This window comes from Chaetodon trifascialis, chromosome 2 (assembly GCF_039877785.1).
Source record: "Chaetodon trifascialis isolate fChaTrf1 chromosome 2, fChaTrf1.hap1, whole genome shotgun sequence".
Lineage (NCBI taxonomy): Eukaryota > Metazoa > Chordata > Actinopteri > Chaetodontiformes > Chaetodontidae > Chaetodon > Chaetodon trifascialis.
Genome location: NC_092057.1, coordinates 17,975,237 through 17,999,487, shown reverse-complemented (window position 1 = coordinate 17,999,487; position 24,251 = coordinate 17,975,237). Strand labels below are relative to the sequence as shown.

The 24,251-nt window shown below is 40.8% G+C and overlaps 1 protein-coding gene across 8 annotated transcripts in view; it reads right to left on the bottom strand.

Annotated features, from left to right (window-relative positions):
* The window catches only part of LOC139339315 (myosin-10), a 55,848-nt gene extending 37,162 nt beyond the window's left edge, over positions 1-18,686 (bottom strand). For all 8 annotated transcript variants that reach the window (XM_070974873.1, XM_070974897.1, XM_070974882.1 and 5 more), the window contains exons 1-3: positions 18,516-18,686; positions 15,099-15,477; positions 7,757-7,913 (exon numbers count right to left, since the gene is read on the bottom strand). In XM_070974873.1, coding sequence (XP_070830974.1) covers positions 7,757-7,913; positions 15,099-15,443 — 502 coding nt within the window. In that variant the 5' untranslated portion in view covers positions 15,444-15,477; positions 18,516-18,686. The remainder of the gene's footprint in view (positions 1-7,756; positions 7,914-15,098; positions 15,478-18,515) is intronic.
* Between the last annotated feature and the right edge of the window lie 5,565 nt (positions 18,687-24,251).

Below are 24,251 nucleotides of genomic sequence, written 5' to 3'. Positions count from 1 at the left end.
TTTCTAAAATCAATTCAGAAGCTCACCAACAGAAATAATGCAGCAGTCAGTAGCCGCCTTTCAGAAAATAATTCAGAGAGCTGTTCCATCAGGCGACCACATCCAGGATCACTTTATGTACTGGCAGGTTTAACTGTGTGTTTGGTGGTCAGCTCAGCTGTAGTAGTTGAACTGCGGAAAAGAAAAGTTGCTACATGCCTCACTCGACCAAGCAGGCGGATGGAGCGGCCTACATTCAAACTCACTGGTGAAGCAAGGTTTAGTGTGTGCAAAACACTTGATGTGTGGGGACAGTCCAGCCTCTCTCACCCCTACATCCATATTTCCTGCATTGTCTGTAACAACAGCAATAATACTGGGATGATTGTTGTTTTCCTTCATGTCAAGCTCCCATTCCAAAAACAGCAGATTGCAAAACCTCAGCTATGTTGAGTCCAGTGTGTGATTGGAGAACAGGCCACATCTGCAGGACAAAACTTTTCATTTCCCATTTGCTGGTCTTAACATGAGCTGTGACTCTAATGTAGCTCTGAGGAGCTTGTGAAGTTCACCCATCTGTGATTATTGAGATGTACTCTGCTTCTTTGAGGCTCTGTCACTTTAGCGTTTGTCTCTTAGTACAAAGCTGGTATCACTGTGTGACTTAATTGTGGAATTGTGTACTTTCGACTGCGAAATCCATTGTTGTCCACCCACTTATCAGGTCGGTGGTTCTATCCCTGGCCTCAGCAGTATACCTGTCGAAGTAACCTTGGGCAAGATACTGAACCCCAAATTGCTCCTGATGCTGTGCCATCGATGTGAGAGTGTGTGTGAATGTTAAAAGCTTATAATGAGCAGGTGGTCTCGCCATCATATGAACGTGTGTGAAAGGGTGAATGCAGATTTTTGTTGTAAAAGCGCTTTGAGTGGTCGTCAGCCTAGAAAAGAGCTGTATAAATATGATAAAACAATGTAAATTAACACAATCCAAGGAAAAAAAAAAAAATCATACTCTGGTTGACCTGCTCACAATTCATGTTGGCACAACAGGCCATAACGTATGATGAGGGGTCACAAGTAAACACTGCTTCATTTTGAGAGGTCACAAGCCAAAAATGTTCAGAACCACTGCTCAAAGCCATGCTATGAATATTTCAACTCATTTTGTACAAGGCAGGACCGTTCTGCTGGAGGTGAAGGTTTCCTGGACTGAAGTGCTGACTGTGGGGTAAAATGATGAAAGGTTATCTGACCGAGGACACAGCTGGATGGCTCGTCAGGGACAACCTGGGTTTCCTGGCTTCAACCAGGAACTTCCTGCCCTTAAATACCGTAAGAAGGGGAATGGGCTTCAGACATACACATTTAAGTGCTTGCACACAAAAAGCTACACTGGTCCTTCAGGATTTGTCAAGCTATGACGTCAACTGCTGCTCCATGCATGACAGCACACATGCAAACACAATCCCCTGTTAGCCCCCACCTCTTTCTCACCCATAACAGAATCAGACACAAACACAAGATCACTCAGAAAGCTTTTGTCTCCTTTATCAGACTGGCTGCAGACACAAGTGGAAAGACATGATCCACTCCCCCTTACCAATTTGCCAGGACTGTTGCAACCCTAACAACCTCTCCAGACTGTAAAACGCTGATTACTGGCAGAGGACTGTGTGTCTGTGTAGATGAGAACTACCCAAACAGGGCCTGTTATTTTCGGAACATTACTTGATGGTCATAAGGACTGTTTTGTGGGTTTTGCATGATTGGTGATGCTCTTGCCAGCATCGCATGACTCCATTGTGTTGAGTAGGCAGTGAGGATTCCCCCAGGAGATATATTATTCATTAAAGTGAGAGCCTAGAAGTCTGACTACCATTGAAATAAAATTATTTAGATCTAGACATTTTTAAAGGCAAAACATTGTCAGATCTTAAAAATAGCAAGCTTGTATAAAAGCTGGAATAAAGCAGATAATCTACTAAGTGTTTCAGACATACAGGTTTAATAAATTTGTCTAACGGACATGCCACAGGCTACAAAGATGTTGATAAAAGTAGTACTCTGACAGAAAAGGCTTGCATCAATGGTCTTACAAACTGGTGATAGTGAAATATGTGAAGATGTCTTGTGTCTTTGACATGAACACAGCAGCTCTGCATGTGGTGTTTCTCCCAGTAAAGACGGTGGGGGGTTGGGGGGCTGATCTCAGCTCACGACAGTGAGCTCATTGTGAGGCTGTGGCATGCTGGGCCTGGGCCAGTGTTTGTCATTGATGGCTAATGCCTGTACTTAGGAGTGGCAATGAAGTGCAAACCCTCACCTCAGAAGCCAGTCCCACACACTGAGCTAGGTGGTACTTCAGTGTCACAGTGGAACAAACATCTCCAAGACCATGACGATGGTCTTGGAGGTCAATAGTAGAGCACATCAGCTGAATGTTCAAGTGAATAAAGACAAATACATTAGCAGCATGATGCTGTCTCATTTACAGAAGGAAATAGAGTTTTGTTGCTGCTCTGTCTTAGACAAACCTCAGAGCAATTATGTTACTGATGATGTTTGTTTAGGTACAGACAGTATATTAAGCCATTAACAAAGTCTCCAACCAGCATTTATCACATTAATTCTGTACATAAGCACTCACTCAACTCTCGAGCTGTGAATTGCGTGATGTTACAAAAATATGGGCCAAAATAAGAATGGTAAAAAAGTCTAAGTAGTCCCGTCCTGATAGGTGCAACCAAACCAAAATAGGGGTGAAGGAGATGTCAATCAAGCACACTCTCAACATATCCATACAGTCCTGAGACAATGTCTTATCAGGCAACATAATTGCTAAACACCTGTGTACGTAGACTATCGGTGTGTTGGGGCTTTAAAACAGCCACCGACTCTAAATTAACACCCAACTTATCTCAATCACTGTTAACACTGACCCTGTTTACACATGGTTTTAAAATGCATCTTGGATAATCAGATCACAAGCGGACAGTGCTAAATACAAGTGTAAAGAACCACCAAGACGTGTTGTGATACGATAACAAGTCATTTTGACCACTTACTGTGTCTTTTGTAGAGTAAACGCTAATGCATCCTAACATTGAGGCATACACTTCCAGGGACTGTATAACATGAGTTATCTTTCCAAAAGCAATGCATATCACATGCCAGTCAGTCTTTAGGAGTTTTATTTCAGCAGCACCATTGCTACACTGTATATAAAATTGGTGAGTAAAAAAAATAAAGTGAACTTGAAGTAAACTGCTGTATTTAGCTGCTCCTGCTCATCAAGCTGGTACCATCAGAAAACAATAAATACAATAACTTGTTAGGCTAAATGCATAGAATCACTGAAAACAGCTCACAACACAAACATCCTCTAAATCTGGTCATTCATCCAGTTATGACGCAAAACTGACAACAGGGCTGTGATGACCAACATCAGACAAAAAAGAAAGAAAAAAACCCTTCAAAACTGCATAATGACTGTGCATGGACTACACCACATATATTTGATTTTCCAACTAAAATAAAGTAGTGGGTTAAGTATGCCATTTGGCAATTACGGGATTTGCTTGGAAGCACACTTGGATCGAGCAGGGGGGCTGGCATGAAACTAAAATATATCAAAAACAGAGCAGAAACCCAGACAGTTATCTCCTAACACAAAGAGAGCTTGTGATTATTTCTTAGTGTTGCACCTCGAAGCAGTTATACTTATGACAGGGTGCCAAAGGGGCTTCATCACCTACTAAAAGAAGACTATGGTTGTTTGCAGTGGCATGAACAGAAACTTGTCTCTCATCTTCATTGTACCTATAAATACAACAGAACCGTTTACTATTGGTCAAAAGGGACTGGACTATCCCTTGACACAGACGTATCTGTCAAGGTTTTAAAAGTCAAAGCAATCAATCATTTTAAATGACCCATTTTAGTGCTATAATGTCAAAGGCCTCTGGTGTGGGCAGAACTGAGGCTGAGGTTTCAGCCAAGGTCTTAGAGATGGAAACAAATGGAATGAAGATCCAGAGTATTCATTTCCTGTGTGGAGCAATTCTGAGAAAGAAACTCTATAAGGAAATCTGATAGGGACATTAACTGGGTTTGGGAAACACTGACTACAGGATTTTGATTTGTATTCAAAGTATTCATGCAGTTAAGAAACTAGTCTAGAAAAAAATTCAGGAAATCTGAGATTAGTATCTACATCAAGTGCAAAATAAATCAGTGGTGACAGGTAGTGTGGCAGCCAAATAGAGGTGAGTGGAGGGAGGAAGATGGAAAAATCACTGAGTGCGAAGAGGAAAATAAGACACACTGAGACAGAGGAACAGGACAGACAAAGTAGAAATAGATCTACTACTACTCTGGCCTATAATGTCCTTCCAGTAGCTGATGTAAAGAAAACAGTTACCAGGTGAGGTTTGGACATAAAGAACTGAGATGTTAGGAGCAAGATTCTTACAAACCAAGTCTGTCAGAAATTATTTCATGCTGGGTGAGCATTTCTAAGACAGATGGACGGACAGTAAGGCACAAACGCGGAATCAGCTGCACAGGCAACAACTAGGAACTGGGGGGGGGGGGGGGGGGAGGGGGGGCAATCTTTGAGAGAAGAACAGAACAATAGTGTCAGTGTCTCTCTTCCACAGCTCCCAGAGGCATATTTCTGACATGTGATTAGCATGTGTGCCCAGGTATGAGGTCTGAGGCTGAAAGCCCAGCGTCAAGGTTCAGTTCAGAAGACCATCAAAGTTACTGTTTACTGTAGAGCTCATCGGTGCCAGGTGGGCCAGCGTTTGCTGAGAGTGTAACACTGTGCCATTACAAACATTCCTTAGCTCATTCCTGACAGTATAGATTACAATACACACTGGAAACTTCATGGAGCACGCTTTGCATTCTTCAAGTAAGTCATTTAATCTTTTATCAATATCAGTAATGCTGCTTGCATGTGAGATGAGAAGCACTTTGATCATTGTTGATAAAATGGCCCTCTATGAGAGAAATCACAGAGCTGTGCTTTGGGAAAAACTTCACTAAGCTAAAATGGATCTAGTTGGACTTGACCTAAGGCCCTGATTAAACACCAGAGAGAGACTCAAGAAGGGGGGTCCTTCCCCATTTCCACTGAAACAAAGGCCCCCTGTCTCAAAACCCCACCTAGGGACACTTTCAGTTCTGCTGATGCACGATCACTCTTGAAATCTGTGACCAGTCCTTCAACACATGTTTTCATTCAAGCAAGAATGAGCATTTTCAGATATGATAAAGTTAGCTTCTTGTGCGTCAGTGAGTTCACATCGGCTGAGTAGTGGGGGAAATTATGTAAAGTATCTGGTCTGCTAATCAATGACAGATGTGCAGTAAGTTCTCGAGGTCTGCTTACACAACAAGTCTTTGTTAGGTAACACCTCATTTAACCTCCCATCTGAGCATTGACTGGCTTCACGGCAATGCTGCCGTAATTAACAGATCCCCGCAAGGTTGAGACACCCTTCAGTGACTCAACAATCTGTTCAGCTCCAAAGGTGATAAATTAGAGGAAACAAAGTAATTGTCTTTCCTTTTCAGATTGCAAATCGGACTAAATGTCAGTCTAAAGTCTAAATGTGAAGGCTCATATTTGAATTAGTGAAAATTAATGAAATACTCCTACGATAACTGGGTTGGGCAATATGGTGACATATAACATGAGATGATACAAGTTTGTCAATGGTTAGGTAGTTATCTGTTTATTATGTAGGGCTGCAACTAAGGATTATTTCAATTTTTGATTTATTAATTAATCATTCATATTATATTACATTTCTGCCAATAAATCCTACACAGCGGATCTTCAAAATTGTTGTTTATTGACTAACTGGACCATTGTCGGCAATTTTGCAGAACTGCTTTATGGCATTATCGGACATTCTTGCATTTAAGTGATGGATTATCTTGATTTGTTAGGTACTTAATTTGCTGAATGAGCCAAAAACACACATTCCTGTCTGGTTGTGGTAAGCATAAACTGTTAACACAGCAACAAAAAATTACACATACCCTGATAGACAATGTCATCCATATAGCCAACTCCTAACAAGGACACATAAGAAATGTGATGATATCTGCCTAAGTGTTTGGCCGTCCAGTGACTTTACCGCCCACTTTGAGAAAAGGGAAAAAAAATGCTTGCTGGAATGCTCAGGGCCACAGTTGAGCAGCAGCTGGCCTCCGCTAATCTCCAACCTACAAACCTCCTTTTCAACTACAACACTGGTAATTCTGATACGACCACGACTGAAAATGGGTTGGACTAGCATTGCATTAAGGACTACTGGTTAAGCTTGTGTACGCTGAGACAGAGTAAATACATGCAGCACTTTGAAGAGCTCAGGGGCAGAGGTCATTACCTCAAGAAAATGCAAAAATATGTTGGAATGAACACATTACTAACTGACAGGTCTCGCAGCCCTGCCCCCATGCATCTATGTCCATTCATGTAGAAACGCAGTGTATAGAGAATAGAGGGTGTGAAGAAAAGAGGAGGTGACAAAAACAAACTAGCTGGACTAAATGACGAGCTGGCAGAGGTCCACGACAGCCACAGCTACTACTGAAACTCAGTTTCTGTGCTCATATATCATTAACTGTGAACAGACAATAAAAATCAACATCACAACAAGCATCTTTAGACTAAAGCTTATAAAGTACAAGCATGCCTAAAAAATCTGGTAAAAAAAAATGTTTTTGGTTTTTTTTGTTTTTTTTTTTTGTCAAGAGGGCAAAAGGTACCATCAAGTTACTTGGTGACACTACCAAAACTTCCTCCTGTGTACCAACAAGGGGGAAGTACAGCCTAAAAGGCTGACAAGACTGTCCAGTTTGTCACCACCCCCACTGGTCGGCCTTCGCAATCACACAAAGGATCTATTGTTGAGCACAATGGGGTCACCCTCTCTGTTCTCGCTGGTCTGATCCCAGTCAGTCACTGCTCATAGAGCCTGGAAGCTTGCCATCTACCAGGCAAGGATCTTTGAAGACATCATTTTGACATTTGTTGTTGCTAAATTAATTAAAATTAAATAAACTTTAACTCCAAAAGACGCAACCTAAATTAGTAACTAGGAAAGACATGCAAATATGATGACATTAGTCATATTTGTATCGAACAGAAACAGATGCTTGACAATAACAAAATGAATACTTGGTCTGTATGAAGAGCTGAACTGACTTTAAAAATCTGAATATTAAGTTGATATTTTCAGGTACTTGACTGCAGACTTTTAGATGAATTCACATTGTAGTGATGTGTCTGTTTTTTCTCGACATATTTTGGCCACTTACCCTGTGCATTCCTCACTTTACTGGCGAAATCCTAATTTTTGATGTGGAAAACAGGAAAGCGCCACCAAAATGCAACATAGGGCTGAACGATGTTAGATTATGTTGACATTGCAATTGCAACATGAACAACAATTTTTAGTGGGAATGGTCATTTTCCTTGAAGCAGTGCTTGGGACAGAGAAAACGGATGCCTAGAAAAGTTGTGGAATGCTCCAAAATCACCTGTTTGGAACATTCCACAGGTAAACAGGTTCATTGGTAACAGATGATAGTATCATGATTGAGTATGAAAGGGGCATCCTCTTTATCACAAGCAAGGATGGGGCAATCAAGAAGAAGATTTCTGAACACTAAAAACAAGCCATGATTTAAGTAACTTTGTGAGGTGGACTGAGGTTGGGGAGAAGTAACCATACACAGCAGTAACACTCAGACTTACCTTGCAGCATGCATCTGTATGCAGACTCTGAGATGGCATAGATGTGAGGAGGCATTTCGTGCCTCTTTTTGCCCCTGTACATCTCAATGATGTTGTCTGAGTAGATTGGCAGGTTTTTGTAGGGATTTATGACCACACAGAAGAGACCAGAGTATGTCTATGAAAAAAGAGAAAACATGGTTGAATGTTAATTCATGAAAAAAAATCAGATTTTTTTTAGTAATTTACCATTTATATGCAATGGTTACATGAACTGACCACTAAATGGCATTGGAACAGAATGACATATGAGGAATTTAAAAGGACCGGTTCTGTGTAGATTATAGTGGGCGCTTAGGATGCTACCTGTAGCTCATTAAAATACAATTCAACAACTCTTATTAGTTAGTGCATCTGGGTCCAAGTATCAATACTATCTTAATGCTTTGTTTTCTGGTTCATGCAAAACTCACTTATCTGCAAAAACTTGTCATAAACCACTCGTTTCAACCTGATAAATGTCATCTTTTCATGAGGAGGTGCTCATTGCTAAGATTTAATCATTAGCATAATTAACACCCCTAAAATTGCCATATAAGGCTGCCAGCTCAGTTTCAGTGTCAGAATCAGAAGATTAGAGGTACTAGAGGAGAAAATACAGTATGCTCTTTCTAAAGAAAAACAGAGGCAGTCAAGGGGACATGACAGTCATGGACATATCAGATGACAGAATATTATAGCCTACAACAGATTAAGTTACACTGTGGGTTCAACAGAGGAAGATTCTGGACAGCAACCCGCAAAAAGACTCTGAGTCAGCTGCTGCCATGAGAGAATTTTCTGACAGCTACTGAACTGCAGAAGTTATTGTGCAGAAATATGTAAATAAAAAAATCTCTCACTAAATTGGCAGACATGACGATAGCTATCTCACGAGCAGAATATAAATGCTGCATTCAGTTTGATCCAATATAGTTTAGTTAATATTTTATTTTTGTTCATTTCTGTATCATATCTAAACTCCAATTCTGATTAAAGCAAATTATTGTTTTTTGCCCTGCAGTGTGATGTCACTTATGAACAACTCTGTACGAGTGGTTCTTGCACAAGGCCAGTTGTGTTGTGCAGATTATAAATTCACAGATCATGCCAAAAAAACTGCACAGTTGCAGGTTGCTGGTACACTGCCTTGTATCCTACAGTATTTACGAATCTTGCTCCACTCACTTACGCTCATCATACGTGGCAATTCTCCATTTCATTTTCTCCACATTAAAGTGGTGGTAATTTGACCAAGACAGTTTGTTTCCTGACTGTAGAAATCTGATGGAAGGGGATGTGTATGGTGATTTTAAAGCACAAAAGTACATCACTCCATCAGCTGTATAATGCAGGCAGACATGCAGTCAGGCAGGCCAGGACAGGGTTAATCCCTACCATGTCTGCTGTTGCTGGAATACTCCATTAACTCAAAACTGCATGGGGTGCATGGTATACAGTAGACGCTGACGGATTAAGGCTTTTTGAATGACACATCGACGGCTGGGATCAAAAGTCTTGATATATCATGCCAATAACAACTTTTTTGGTGGATTAATTCCATCTATTCAGTCAGGATCATGCTTAAGTCAAGATGAAAAGAGGATGTCCACAGTCGTTTTCTCCTTCCTGCTGATTGGTTCTCTTCAACAGTTTACTGCTCTTTATTCTCTTCTCTCTTCCATATTATCCTCTATTAGTTGTTCCATTTTTCCTTGTACTTTTTACTCCTTTACTCTGCACCCCTCCATCTTTTTTTCACCTTTCTGATGTCCGTGCTTGGCTGGGCTGCAAAGCTACATTCTTTTGATGTGTTGTCTGTGGTGGGGCTGAGGCTGCAAGGGGGCCCAGGGCCCACTAACCCAGTTGTTGAACTGGAACAATGGTGACATGACCCAAGCATGCTGTGGAAGCTGAGTGGGATTTTTGTGTGTGTGTGTGTGTGTGTGTGTGTGTGTGTGTGTGTGTGTGTGTGTGTGTGTGTGTGTGTGTGTGTGTGTGTGTGTGTGTGTGTGTGTGTCAGGGAAAGACATCTGTCACCTGGCTGGGGGTTCACACCACACATTCACAACAACATAATATGTGTATCTGTCATCTGATACCATGTATTTTGAAGTAACTGCACCAGAAACACTCAACCAGGGCTAGTCAATAATCCAAAATGATCAGTTTGGGTTTTTGGAGTTGGGATTTTGTTCTAGTAAAGCATACGAAAACATGTCGTTAGCCTCATAGCATAATTGCCTAAGTCATTTTTTGGCCAAATTGAGATATCTGCCTAACTCTACTCTCCTGACACTGCTGCTTCATCCTGCCTTATCGCCCGAAAACCTTAAAATATGACTTAGGCAATTATGCTATTAGGCTAACGATGTGGTAAAACAAAAGCACAAAGCTGTAATTTTGAATACTGTGGTATAAACAGCTGAATATCAATGTTATGACTATGATCCATCCATTTTCTATACCCGACTATCCCTTTTCGGGGTTGCGGGGGGGCTGGAGCCTATCCCAGCTATAAACGGGCAAGAGGCGGGGTAAACCCTGAACCGGTCGCCAGTCGATTGCAGGGCAACATATAGAGACAGACAATCATTCACACTCACACTCACACCTAAGGACAATAAGTATGTTTTTTGGGCTGTGGGAAGAAGCCAGAGTGCCCAGCGAGAACCAACGCATGCACAAGAAGAACATTAGGTGGCACGGTGACACAAGTGGTAACGTCGCATCACAGCTAGAAGGTCCCGGTTCGAAACCCGCTGTGGGTGCTGGCGGCGTGTCCTCCACCATGCCTTCAGTGCCTGCTGCTCGAGGAAAAAGGGCCTTTCTGTGTGAAGTTTGCATGTTCTCCCTGTGTTCACCTGGGGTATCCTCCATATCCCCGGGTGCCGCTGTCGGCAGGCAGCTCACCGCTCCTGGTCTGAAGGACGACCAGGATGGGATAAAAGCAGAGAAATAATTTCACTTAAGCATGGCGTGTGCAGTTTCAGACTCTGTAACTCAGCATGTGGTGTGCAGTGATTAATAACGGATGATTCTTCTTCTTCTTCTTCTTCAACATGCAAACTTCACACAGAAAGCCCCCGCCCGACCCGGGGATCGAACTGGCGACCTTCTTGCTGTGACGCACGCGCACTACCTGCTGCTCCACCGTGCCACCCATTACTATGATGATATTTAATTTATTCCATATCACCAAAACCTTCACTCAAATAAAGATTTAAATTAAATTCAAATGCTGCTAGTAATGGAGTCCAAAGCTGCTACAGTGGGCAATGGGGCTAAAATTGTAACGCTCTCAGACATGCACAGATAAGAGTTGCACTCGAGGGATTTTATGTAGTGCAGTGGGGATGGGGGGGTTTAATATCACCAGATGGCCACCAAAAGCCCCCTCTCCAACTCCTCCATGTGCAGATGTACAGATGCTTTAAACACAGCTCTGTGCTAAAACCTGGCCATGACGTACAGATTTGTCAGTCTGGGATCACCAGTAGACACATCATTCTGTATCACTGATTGCAGAGGCCAATATTCACATCCAACTGTCACTGTCTGTATGAATCAACTTCGTGCCGTTCAGGATGATCTATAGAAACTTCGCCATAATAACCCCATCCCGACCATAATAAGCCCTACTGTCGGCTCAGTGCCAGGCAGACAGATCAGTGCTCCTGACCCAGCATGGGCCACAGGCAGTCGGGAGAGGGATGACTCAGCTGGCTGTCCTTGATGGTGGAGCCCAGGGGGTATTTGGGGGATTACTGAAGCTCTAAGGGGAAGGGGTTGGACACCTACACAACCAGGCATAACAAGACACCAGCCAGCCAGCATGTTGTGGTCTCAAAATGCAGAGTTGGCACAATCTGGTCATAGCTGAACTACATTATGCCAGTTATTTTGACCTGATCAATGGATTTGAGACGGTAGACACAGGACTGAGCCCACATCCCAGAGAAACTATGAGGGGAACTCTGACACAGTTGAATGGATTCCCAGCCCTCCGGAAATGTCCAAATAAATGTCTGTGAACCAAGCAGTGCTTAGCAACAGGGCCTCAGGCCCTCTCAATGGGAAAAGGGGGGACATTTTCTGGGGTCTCTGCTATTGCATGAATCAGTGCCCTCCATTCTGACATAACTGGGCTAAATGGGCTTAACATGTCTTTTAAACCCTAAAAACCATGTAAGTATTCAGTTTCCAATTTCCTGAAGAAATGCATTCACCTCACACAACATATTTGAATTATTTCCAGTAGTGCCTGACTGCTCAACTTTCGAAATAGTGACAGACACATAGCTCTGTATTCACTCTAAATCTTGAGGAGCTCTTAATCTCAACAGTACTTGATTAAAAGGACGAACCTGTCATCACTGTGTGCTTCTTACAGCTTACGAGAGGGAGCTAACCTAAATTCAAACAACTTTGACAGCTAAGAGAAGTGGATGCTGCCTGACTAAACGTGACAAGGGAGATGTAGATGTAGAAAAAGGAAACAAAAAGTGATTTCACAGACTGAATGCAAATAATCTGTGAGGAATTACAGCTGGAGACATCTGGAGCTGACTCCATTAGGCAAAATAACTCCACACACTAATGTGTAAACAGGGGAGTGTGATGTTGCTCAGAAACTGGGCTGCATGAGTCAGTGAGTTGGGGTTTTACCAAAGTCTGCACTTCTACAGGACAGGACAGAGAAAAGCTAAAAAAAAACTGGCAAAAGATTCACAAGGCAAGGGCTGCATGAAATGGGGCTGTAATTAGCATGAATGGTGATTTCTAATGCTGTGCAGTGTCATGGTCTAGATCTGAATGGAGACCAGTGAAGCAGCCATGTGAAGATAAAGACTCATAGCTTGATCAGTATGTAGACAAAAAATAAAAATCTTGGACAGGCCTGATGTTTATTCTCATGACAAAATACATTGGAGAGAAAAGCAATACTGTGTTCAGGTTTCTGTTGTGAACAAAGAGACTCATGCTCAAGAAAGAGGCAGGCTTTGTGAACAGAGAAACAGCCTGCCAATAAAGCATCCACATAAAGCTTTCAGCCTGGAGCTGCCAGCCATCCTCATCAGCATGTACACTCTGCACCACCAACGCAACATAGGCTGAGCATATAGTGGTGTCCTGCATTCAATAATATATCACTGTGACATCATGACTATATCCAAGCCTCTTTTCTTCTGAGCAACTGGGCTGAAACATATTCACTCAACCATGCTACCAGGAGAGCCAAGCATGACATTGTATATCCAATGAAATATCAATGACCAAAACAAGTCATATCAAGTTGCACATTTCTTAGATGATTTTCTTGGATTATCACCTCTACATCAACTGCCTGTTGTGTTGATGTAAGTCATCAGAGAGGTTACGTCAGCACTATGTTAGACTGGTCTGACTTCAAGTAACACAAATTCTCAAAAGCAGGAGAGGAAAACATGCAGTCAGGACTGCTACAAGTTCATTAGAGTCACTATGAGTTGTTCATTAGTTTCACACTTATGGACTTTGGCTTTGAGAAGAAATCAAAAATATGGTAATTTAGCAGCACAAAAATTGACTGAGCATGAAAAACTATATCAGAGTGGCATGTCTGTAAGACTGCAGAACATCAAAAAAAAAAAATTCAAAGGCTGACATGTATTTGTTTTTAATTAAACATTAGTTTTCTGTCAGAAAAGCTGAATTTTTTCAGTTATTTGAGCAGACAGCTGTTGCTTATCAGTGAACCCAAAGAACTCTGTTAAGGCGGTTTGGTTAGAGTGTGACTCAGCAAAGGCCTCCCTGTGCTGAGAGATGGGGCTGGGGTCACTTCTTCCTCCCTTAAAGGTCCTCTGGAAATACTAGAAAATACAATGCTCTTCTCACTTGGGCTGAATAAATAAAAAGTGAACTTGATGACTATGCAGTTGTAGCTTGTGTAGGAAAAAGGGAGAGTTTCGCTGCAGCACATTCAGAATAAGAATCTGGAACCAATTATTAACTTGAGTCCACAGGTCCACAAACACATTATCTGAATGATTTACCTTACAAAATTTCCTTTATAAATTCTGGAAAGGTCATGGTCTTGGTAAGGTCAACATGGTTCTAAAATGATAGCAATCGTTTCTCAGGAGATACAAACAGACAAAGCAGTCTCTTGGCAAGGAGCTAGGAAACTACACCTTGCCTGGTCACAACTAAAAATGGTTAAACGTCATATTTAGCCACAATACAGTGGAAAAACTGTAAAAAAAAAAAAAAAAACCTAATGCATCAAAGGAGAGCATTAAATTATCATAGATGGTTTGAGTCCCAGCAGAGTAAGAATACTTGTGAATGCATTCTTTCCAGTAATTATTCCACTGAGGGACATAATGCCATTAAATTGGTGGTTTGGCAGACCATCTACTCGGTGATGACAACGATGTAATCGTGCATCATCAACACAGAGAATACATAGTGTCTTCGTTAACCTTTCAAATGTCATGACTTCATCCATAAATCTTCCAAAGCTCAGTTTCAACGGCCAAGAAAGAAAAGCACAAAAATATTTTCGACTGTAGCTCATTTCCCATAAAACCTAATGTAATCCCTTGACCTAAAAGAAATTCTTTTTTTTTTTAAACTCTATATATGAACGATGTCAATGACAATTACAGCTATAACAACTTTTTTTCTGATATTATTTTATGTAAATCTCTTAATGAGTGAAGAGATGTCTGTCTATATCCTAATCACTATAAATAGCAATACAACTGAGTAAGGAAACAAACAATCCTTCTAACACTTTGCCCCAAGTAAAATCTAGTTCAGCCAAGCTCATTTCTTTGACTGGGCCTCTAAGTGTGAAGCCCTCGGCCCCTGCCTCCTTCCTGGCGTCTCAGGTGGCCCACAAGCTCCGTGCCTGGGCTATTCCAGGAATGCATGTCACTAAGTGGGTCATAATCACAGGGGAAATCGACAGCTTATGTAGGACATGATGGCTTGCTCATTGAAGGAAATGTGTTTCTTAATCTCTTGAATTCAGACATTCAAGTTTGAAATGCTATGAATAAGTAGACATTTTGCTTAGAACGGACCAGATTAGTTTAATGAGCAAGAAAAGAATCCTGGAGAAGTCAGTAATATGGTAAAATGCAGTACATTACAGCTCACTATCCACTGACTTGGCTTCCCAAGGTATTACACTGAGCTTACTTAATGTAAATCAAGCCAGATAAAGAAGAAACATATATATCGTTAAGTTAGCATTTGTTGGGGAGCAAAGGACAGTGGAAGATGATGATTAAACATTGTTATGAGTATTTGCTACAAGTAAATTACAAATACTTACATAGATGAGGCCAGAGTAGTAGCGGTCTTTGAGGTTGTGAAGAACTGACGCTTCATTTAGGCAGGTGAGCTCAGCCATGTCCTCTACTTTGCTGAACTTTGGCGGGTTCATCTTCTGGATATCATCCTTGTTGACCACCGCCTTCTTACCATTCTCAGCCAGCTCTACCACCACCTCATCTCCACGTTCTTCGCGAACACTTGCAGCCTCGAAGCCGTGCCGTTCTGACGGGACCCATACTAGCCTCTTGGCAGTCCAGTCTGCCTGAGCAGCTGGGTTGTAGACCACGGCACGGTCCACAAAGAGGTACCGCTCCGGATCCTCCTGCCCACTCCTCTGTGACATTGCTGCTGGAAACCAGAAGCACACACTAGGTCACCTGTAGGGAAGAGAGAAAGTATATTTATCATACCAAAAAAAATGCTACATTTAAAATGAATGTAGCTGACTAACGTCACACCGTCCACTTTGTAGAGCACAGATGAGATCACCGCTGTGACTGAGGACTGTTGTGTAAAAGATCCTTAAAATTGCCCTTTTTCATAGCAGATACTTTGACTTGCCATAATAGGAAAATCAGAGGTGTTACTAATAACATTAACAATGACTCTGTTCAACTCAAGTGTCACAGTCAGTCATAACAGTGTGAAAGCAAGCCAGCAGGCTCAATACTAGGACCCTGAAAATGAAGCAGCTAAAAGTGGTTTGGCTGACTTTGCTACCATTCAGCAACAGAGCTCAAAGTGTCAGTGCAGCTAAAAAGAATGAGTTACCCTGCATTTCAATCTCACTTATGTATTTCCATTACCATTAGTTTTGCATTTTAGTAATTTTGGAACAGGACCATAAAAAAAGAAAAAAATAGAAGCAGTGATTTGATTTACAAAACAACATTCGACTTGGGGGCTTCACAACTTTTGATTTGAACCACTGATTAGTGGTCGGCCCTAGATGAGTGGGAGACTGGCAAAAAAGTAGTAATTCACTGTCACTGTACATGTGATTTTATATCACAATATTAAATTTTTAACACAATACAAAACAGTTTCTGGTAGTTTTACCCATTTGTTAATGGGTTGAAATTGATATCATATCACAGTATATATTGCCATATTGCTCAGCACCACGACTAGTATTTTGACCATTTCAGGTAAAATATCAATTCAAGCTACAATCAATACAACTGAATGTTGAATGGTTAAGTGCTGTAGGGATGATGCAGCTTTTCTAATGGCTGCTAAATGCCTAGCTCTAAAAAAATAAATAAATAAATAAAAAGATGTATTAAGTGACTGAAACCCTTCATATAACAATTTCAGACTAAAGAAGTTACACTTTCATCAATTCTAATGTTTGTCTTAGTGACACTTTGGAGTTTTATTGTTTGTTAGGAGACATGTTTAAATGACAAGTATATTTCAGGTGACAAGTATCACAGCCCACCACAGTCATCCATGGTGGTCACTGCTTGCCTGTCATCAGGGATTTGTGAGGACTAACCTTTGATTAATGCACTACCAGTAGAAAAATGTGGGTCCTCTGAAAACCCTCTCTCTGTACCAGTGTGTATACAATGTGTGCATATCGTGTGAAGAAAAGAAAAGCATAAAACAAGTGTCTGAATCAGCATTTACATACACAGGAGACCTTCCTAAATAATTGTCATAATGTGTCAGAATGAGCATGAGCACCTGTTACATTACCCTTTTGAGAAAAGCACGATAGTTGTGTCTGACCAAATGAGAGAAATTTAAGCCAAGTACAAATGTGCTAAGAATTACTTGTATTCTGTCTTTCAGTAGGATTTATTTGCTGTTTTTCTTTTGTTGGGCCCACACAAACTGGTGTGTGAGCTTCAAGCCTTTACACCTCCATCCCTGTACATAACCACCCACATGTACAGTAACATCACCATTTGAGCCTCTTGAACAGTCGAGGGAAACCCTGACTGTGTTGCATAATGAAAAAGAAGGCATAAATTTCTTTTTTTTCTGAGCCATGAACAACTTTGGAATGGCCTTCCAAATCATAAAACTACAGCTGAAACAATCAGTCAATGAATCAGTTTGCCAACAAGCAAAAATTTCAATTTCCTAATGTAAGCCTCTCAGATGTGGGGATTTACTGGTTTTCTTTATCTTATTTGATAGTATAATGAATATATTTCGAGTTTTAACTTTTGGTTAGACAAAACAATCTGACGGTGTTGCATTGGGCTTTAGGAAATTGTGAGATTCTGAGATTTTACAGGACAAATAATTAGTCAGGAAAAGAATCAGCAGATTAATAATTAAAATATTTTGTAAATAAAGCCCCAATTTGAAGATAGCTGCAGCCCTACATGTAACACAAAATGACTAGTGAGTGGTTTTGTACTTACTATATCATTCAACTACAATACAACAATACACTTTCACAAAGGGAGCTAAAAAATAGACAGAACAGAGCAACTTTGTAAAACATGGCACTTTATGCCCTCAACAGCTGACGCACGGACTGTCTGAATGTTAGCCGTGACACAAAGCACCACTCCAGCTTGCTCCTTATTAGTGTAAGACAGCATCAGCTGATGAACGCTCAGAGATATCTCACCGACAATCACGACCCATGCTTAAATCAGGCGCTGGTTAGAAACGAATGTGGGTCAGGTCAAAGGATGGGGGATCAGCGTGGCTGCTGCTGCCGTGTCACTCCCCTCACTGAGCTGGAAAACGGCAACTTTCATCCCGCATTCAGCTCTATACCAACGAACATGTAGCACACCGCACCACGCCGATGAGGTTCAAGAAACTGTAATTATCTGTGCCAATGGCTCGTCGTGGACCGATGTACTCTGGCAGGGCCAAACAGCTGCATGGGCTAGATTAGCTTGCTAACGTTAGCTCAAAGTTGGCGTCCTGGGCTTCATATCCCACGGTCGCTCGAAAAGATGCCTGCAAGGAATCGACGGCTCTGATAAACCAACTGAACACAACCTAGGGGAGCGCTTCTGTTACTTTGACCAATTAGAAGATGGGAAAACATCCCCAAATAGTCGAATTTCTATGCAGATGAGTTTTCGGGATGATATGAGCAGCCTCCAAAGGCAAAACCCCATCATGGGTGTGGGTGGCTCAAAGACGTCTGGGTGGGGATAAAAGCAAGCGGACAATGACCACACCGTTTCACGCTAGTTCCTAAAGATTCAACTTCTAAAACAGACATGTGCAACAAAATATTCATTTAAGACTATATTAGACTAATACAAATAGCACGCTTGCTCTGCGGCGCCGGCTAACATTAGCAAAGCTGATGGTCCTCCATCATTGAAAAGTCATGGCACAATAATCCGCTAGCTAACGTTAACGGTTACTGTTGCTAACCACTTAACGTTACACCCCCATTAGAGACCGGCCCCGGCTTTTCTACTGAACTTACCACACACCGTAGAAAATGACACCCTCACCAAGTATTTATCAGAATCCAGTGGATAAATGTGATAATCCTCCAATGCGTGCTAAAATAGTCCCTTCTTTCGCCCGCTCTCTCATCAGTGGTACTCCCCCACCATCCAGCACCCTCTCAACCGAACTCTCACCGGCCAGGGAGGATGCACAGCACCGCCGCACTCTTTTTGTAAACACCCCCAGGACGAGTCTGGAATGTGATTGGCTGTCAAAGTCTGATGCCTAACCGCGATTGGTCCACAATTGTTTCCATCCCAAAACTTTGATAGTTGACGGCTGCCGCCCAAGACATCAACACCTGCAGACCGGTGGATGCTGCTGAGGCTTTACATTATTGTATGATATTCAATCTGTCACTGATATCACAGAAATCTTTTATGACGGGAGCATATTTGTATAGTTTCATACAAACCCAAAAGATCACAGCACTGAATCCTAGAATTATTGACAATACTCGCCTTATTTTATTGTACTACTTTTCGATTTCTTGGAGATTTTCTACGTACCGTTCACTCTGCTCTTTTACATCGATTTCTATGCTTTATTTATTACTGATTCATGGTGGAGTTCTTTTTCAACTCCCTTTTTCATTCTATTTGTATCATTATGTTTCTTATGCTATAACATCTCAATTTGCCGCCGATCAATAATATGTTATGTTAGTTTATCTAATCTCTTATCCTATCTGTCTTTTTTTATTTGCGCATTTCTTTTATTTCAAATAATACAATAATATATTCTAAAAATCGGATATATAAATATTAAACTGTATATATAAAAACATACATACATACATACATACATACATACATACATACATACATACATACATACATACATACATACATACAGAGAGAGAGAGAGAGAGAGAGAGAGAGAGAGAGAGAGAGAGAGAGAGAATTTGTCTAAACAAAGAAAAACAGCAGATAATTTCAGCAAATGCAAATAAGCCATGCGAATGTGAAATCATAAAAACAGACCATGAGATCATCAAAAGCAGGATGGTACAACTGCAGTCAAAAGGAGAGGAGGATATAAAATTGCAAGTTGGCAAAGGTAAACGATAAAACAAACATGTTAGGTATTTTACGAAAAAATAGTTCTTGTAACAAAATTTTGAAGCACGTACTTAAAAGACATATAGCAGACCTGTACCCTGTCTATTCGCGATGGACAGCTTTTAATGTGTTCAATTAGCGCCCTCTGTTGCATAAAGACAGACATTTCTGATGCTGGCCACATGCTTCCATGAAATATAGACAGATATTGGAGAGCTTACAAAGAGCAAGAAGTTACTAAGCACTGGCCAGGAGCCCCTTCTGAGCCTGCAGCTCCTGTCCTCCTTTTCGGTGTACAACCTCCCTGTTCCTAACCTGAATATACTATATGGACACACACACACACACACACACACACACACACACACACACACACACACACACACACACACACACACACACACACACACACACACACACACACGTTGTGTTTTTATCACTTGTGGGGACATTACCTAGACTTACATTCATTTCCTGGAGCCCTAACCCTAACCCTAACTCTAATCATAACCACCATTTGCCTATTCTTAACCCTATAAACCCTGTACCTAACCTAACCTTACCTACCCCATAACCCTATCCTCAGTCTTCACCCTAAAATTGAATGATTTACATTAAGGGGACCTGCATTCATTCTACAATAGAATCTATTCTGAAATATTTTGGAATTTAACATTTTGCTGCAGACATGCTCCTTGTATTTCCTCATAATTTATTACTGCAAAGACATCAGTCTTAATTGATGCCATTCTGCCAGAGATTCAGCCTTCAAGACTAATTTTTCCATAACAAAAGATAAAAACATGTCACTTGTTTCCAGTGTAATCACCCATCTTTCTGGATGTTGACACAGTTGAGCCCCACTGTTATGAAATATGACAGAATAAGACATAATGCTGCACCACTATTGAGAAACTACAACAATATAAGAATATAATATAAGAACTTTTGGGAAAAGTTGATTTGTTGTCGGGAAATGATCTCTGCCCGATAGAAGTGTTTGCTTATTTTTAAGAAAAATAAATAAATTCAAGCCTGGAGGTGGCTTGGCTATGACTACACCCACTTAATAACCCTTTTACCTTTTTCAGAACAGACATTTTGACTTGTCATAGCATCAAAAGCAGAGGTGTACCATAACAATAAAGATTACTCTTCACCAGTGAGCAGCAATGCACAATAACAATGCTTTGATGAATAATTCATCAGCTAAATGCCATTGCAGCTCCACAAAAAATATTTTGATGTGACCACGCATTGTCCATATTTGTCCTGCAGCTCTCTGCATCTTTCTCTGTTCCAGTGTTTTCAGGTGGGTCAGTCATTTGAAAGTCTCTCGTTGCTCCGCGCTAACTCTGATTGACCACAAGATGGAGCCAGAGAACTGCTGCTCACTGATACTGACGCGATGCAGTTGTCATGGAGAGGACCGTTTGGCGGATTACTTCCGATTACAACATGGTTTGATAAAATGTCCGTAAGGAGCCCACACGACGACCATGATTTAATTAACACTGCCTTTTAGACGAATTGATCCTGAACTACCTCTGTAGCCGCAATGTAACCTTTCTAATGCTAATATCTGAGAGGCACAAACTGGGACTACTGATGACTTCTAACGCTAAATCTAAGACAAGTGGCTATCAAACAATACATATGTATAGCCTATATACTAAGTCAAAATCCAGAAGTAATGGTTATAAAACCAGGTGCAGCTGCTCCAAGCATTGTTACCAACACAAGCTGGGTTAACTAACTTGCCAAGCTAAATGCTCAGTGTGAGAAGAAACATTAACCTTAATGCAAAACTAGAAAACCGGTGGCTTTTGAAGACATAATCATAAAGAAACTCTAATTATGACAGATTTTTGAATTAATTTTTACTTTTTACGGTTTTGTTTCTTTGTTTTTGATTTTTTTAGATGCTGGAAGAGCGGAAATGTAAAGGGAGCCATTGCTGGAGTTAAATTCAGCAAGTGGCCTGAAGAACAATTCTGGGACACTCATGTTACTATCTAAGTTATATCACACATGGTGTGCTTCTCAGCCACTTTCACTACACAGGCAATTGCTTGTTTAACATATTTTCCTAAGTGAGGTCAAACTCGTTTTCGTGGTTTTGTGGTTTAATTGTCTTACATGTGCAATACAAGTCCCAGAAGCCTGTGTGTTATTGTTAAATCTGTGATTCTCTAGTTTAGAAATGCTGCATTAAATGTAGATCAAATGCATTCTACAAAAAGTCTAGATATAAAATATTTGTTTCCTGACACAAAAAACATTAAGTATAACTTATGAGCACACAGTGGTAGAGAATTTGCTCAGAAGAAATCACCAATTTAGCATTGCACTCATATCACATGATGAGTATTGTTGGGCTCAAAATCGATGCAGCAAAACAAGCAGTTATTGTTTTTTATTGCCCATATTCCTTGTCAAAACCTGGTGCCTACATTAGCCATCATGCAACCCCACTGGTGACAATTCGGTTGGACAGTCAGGTGTGTGCGGGCAAAGACTAGAGGTTTCTAACTCCAACACCCTGAGATTTTTGTTTTCATTTTCAAACATGTTTTCTTCAAGCTCAATTGTCGCTCACTCAAGTGACGTCACAATCCATAGCATACGAAAGCACAGCCATGAAAAACTTTTTTTTCACATAAGTCATAATACCTTGAGGTTGTGATTGTCTTTTAGTATATTTCATTCTGAACGTATGCATATTGGTTAAGTACACATAGGTTTGTGTGAATTCCCTTGCAGCTATATAATCTGTGCATTAGATAATCAAAGACAACTTAGTTTATTATTAGTTAGCCCTTCTCAGCTGGAAATTGAAAATGAGAAATTGCACACCTTAGTATAAGCCTCAAACATTTTTTAAAAGCACTCATCACACCACTTCCCCCTCTATCACTGGAGTAATGTGACAACACAAAACTGCTTCATGTTATTTGAAGGGAAGCAGATAGTAGAGGGCAGCAGCAGTGAAGGAGAAGCGTTACAGACATCCAGCTTGACAGAGATCCAGTTGATGTTACTGGACAGCTTTCCTATGCATGTGTTAATCACATATTCACATATACTTTATGACAGTAACACTATCTATGACACAGTGCAACTGAAATTCATCCAGTTTCTAAACTCATGAGTCAAACTGATTTCTGACTGAGGCACCAAGGTATCAAGTAACTGATATTTTCTGTATTTTCTGCCCATTTGTCCTCATACACTCCTCCTCTATGTTCACTCACAGTATCACTTCATATATGAACCTGTTATGGATTGTCGCTCAGATTAATCAGTCAAAAAATAGTAGACTGAATTGGCTTATTTCTAAATTGATGTCACATACGGAGCATAGGCATGGATTGAGCGACAGATGCAAGATGTCTGAGTAAGTTATTTCATCTTGCCTTGACGAGTGACAGAGTGACACCCTTTGGTGTCGTGCATTTTGCAAAATGCTGTGACAGCTCCATCTCTCAATTGTTGGCTTCTCCAGTCGCCTCTGTGGCATAATAGGCCTGTCATCAGCATCGTCCTCCACCATCTCTCTTCTGCTTTTGTCTAGACAGCAGTTTATCAAACATCTCCATCTTTTCTTTTCTTTTTTATGCAAGCACAGATAAGGAATGTCAAATGTGGCGTTTTCAATACCACAGTGCCAGATTGGGTATAGATAAATGTTTGACCTCCTTGGGCACTGTCTTTGTTTTTCTTCACGAGTATAGACTGATGTGCTCTCCTGGAAAATCTTCATCTTAACATGTTATTATGCCTATATTCTTATTTTCATCCATGGGGTGAAATGATTTCACCCATTTCCAAATTAAATTTGCTTACTTGAAGTATTTTCTACCATAGAATAAAGTGTCATTCCACTTGATTTTATTTATTAGCCAGACATTTTCATCTGCTCATTTTTCGTTCTCAATGCAAGCAAATTGTTATTAGAAACAGGTGAAATAGCCTGAACCCACTTGCAGATGTTTTCATTCCTGTCTGGACTCAGCAGACTCTAGCCGGTCCATAGCTTCCACTGAGGACATTGAGATCATATTCACAGTATTTTTCAAGGAAAGTTTTCTAGCTGGAGTTTGGGGGGATTAATTAGACTTGTGACCCCTATATTTCTAAAGTCATGGGTACAGATCAACTCTGAGAATCAGATGTTTTGGTTGTGAATAAGGTACTAAGGGAATGGACTGCTTAAAATTTGAGGGATTGAAACAAGATGAAATATAGTGTTTATGTAGCAGCCAGTGCATTTGGATCTATTACCTTTCATATCACAGGTCATCCTCTTTACCTGGAAAACTGTCAAACAAATTCAATTAGTGAAACAGAAAGTGACAATAAACAAGGTACAGACACAAGTCACAGGCAGGTAGAGATCAAATGTTATTGAAGTTACCAGGAGGTATGATTGGTTAGATTTTTAGGTGACGATGGAACAGCACAAACAGCAAAGGCAGTCTTTCAAGGACCTGCTCTGGTTTGGAACTTGTGGAGCATTAAACCAGTCAGTGGAGCATGTTAAATATGGAGTACCGGAGCAGTAAGGCCGATATATAAGATGGCAATTTTCCAACAAAGTATTATCAGTACCAGTGGTTATTACATTTTTCAGACAGAGGCCAACCAAC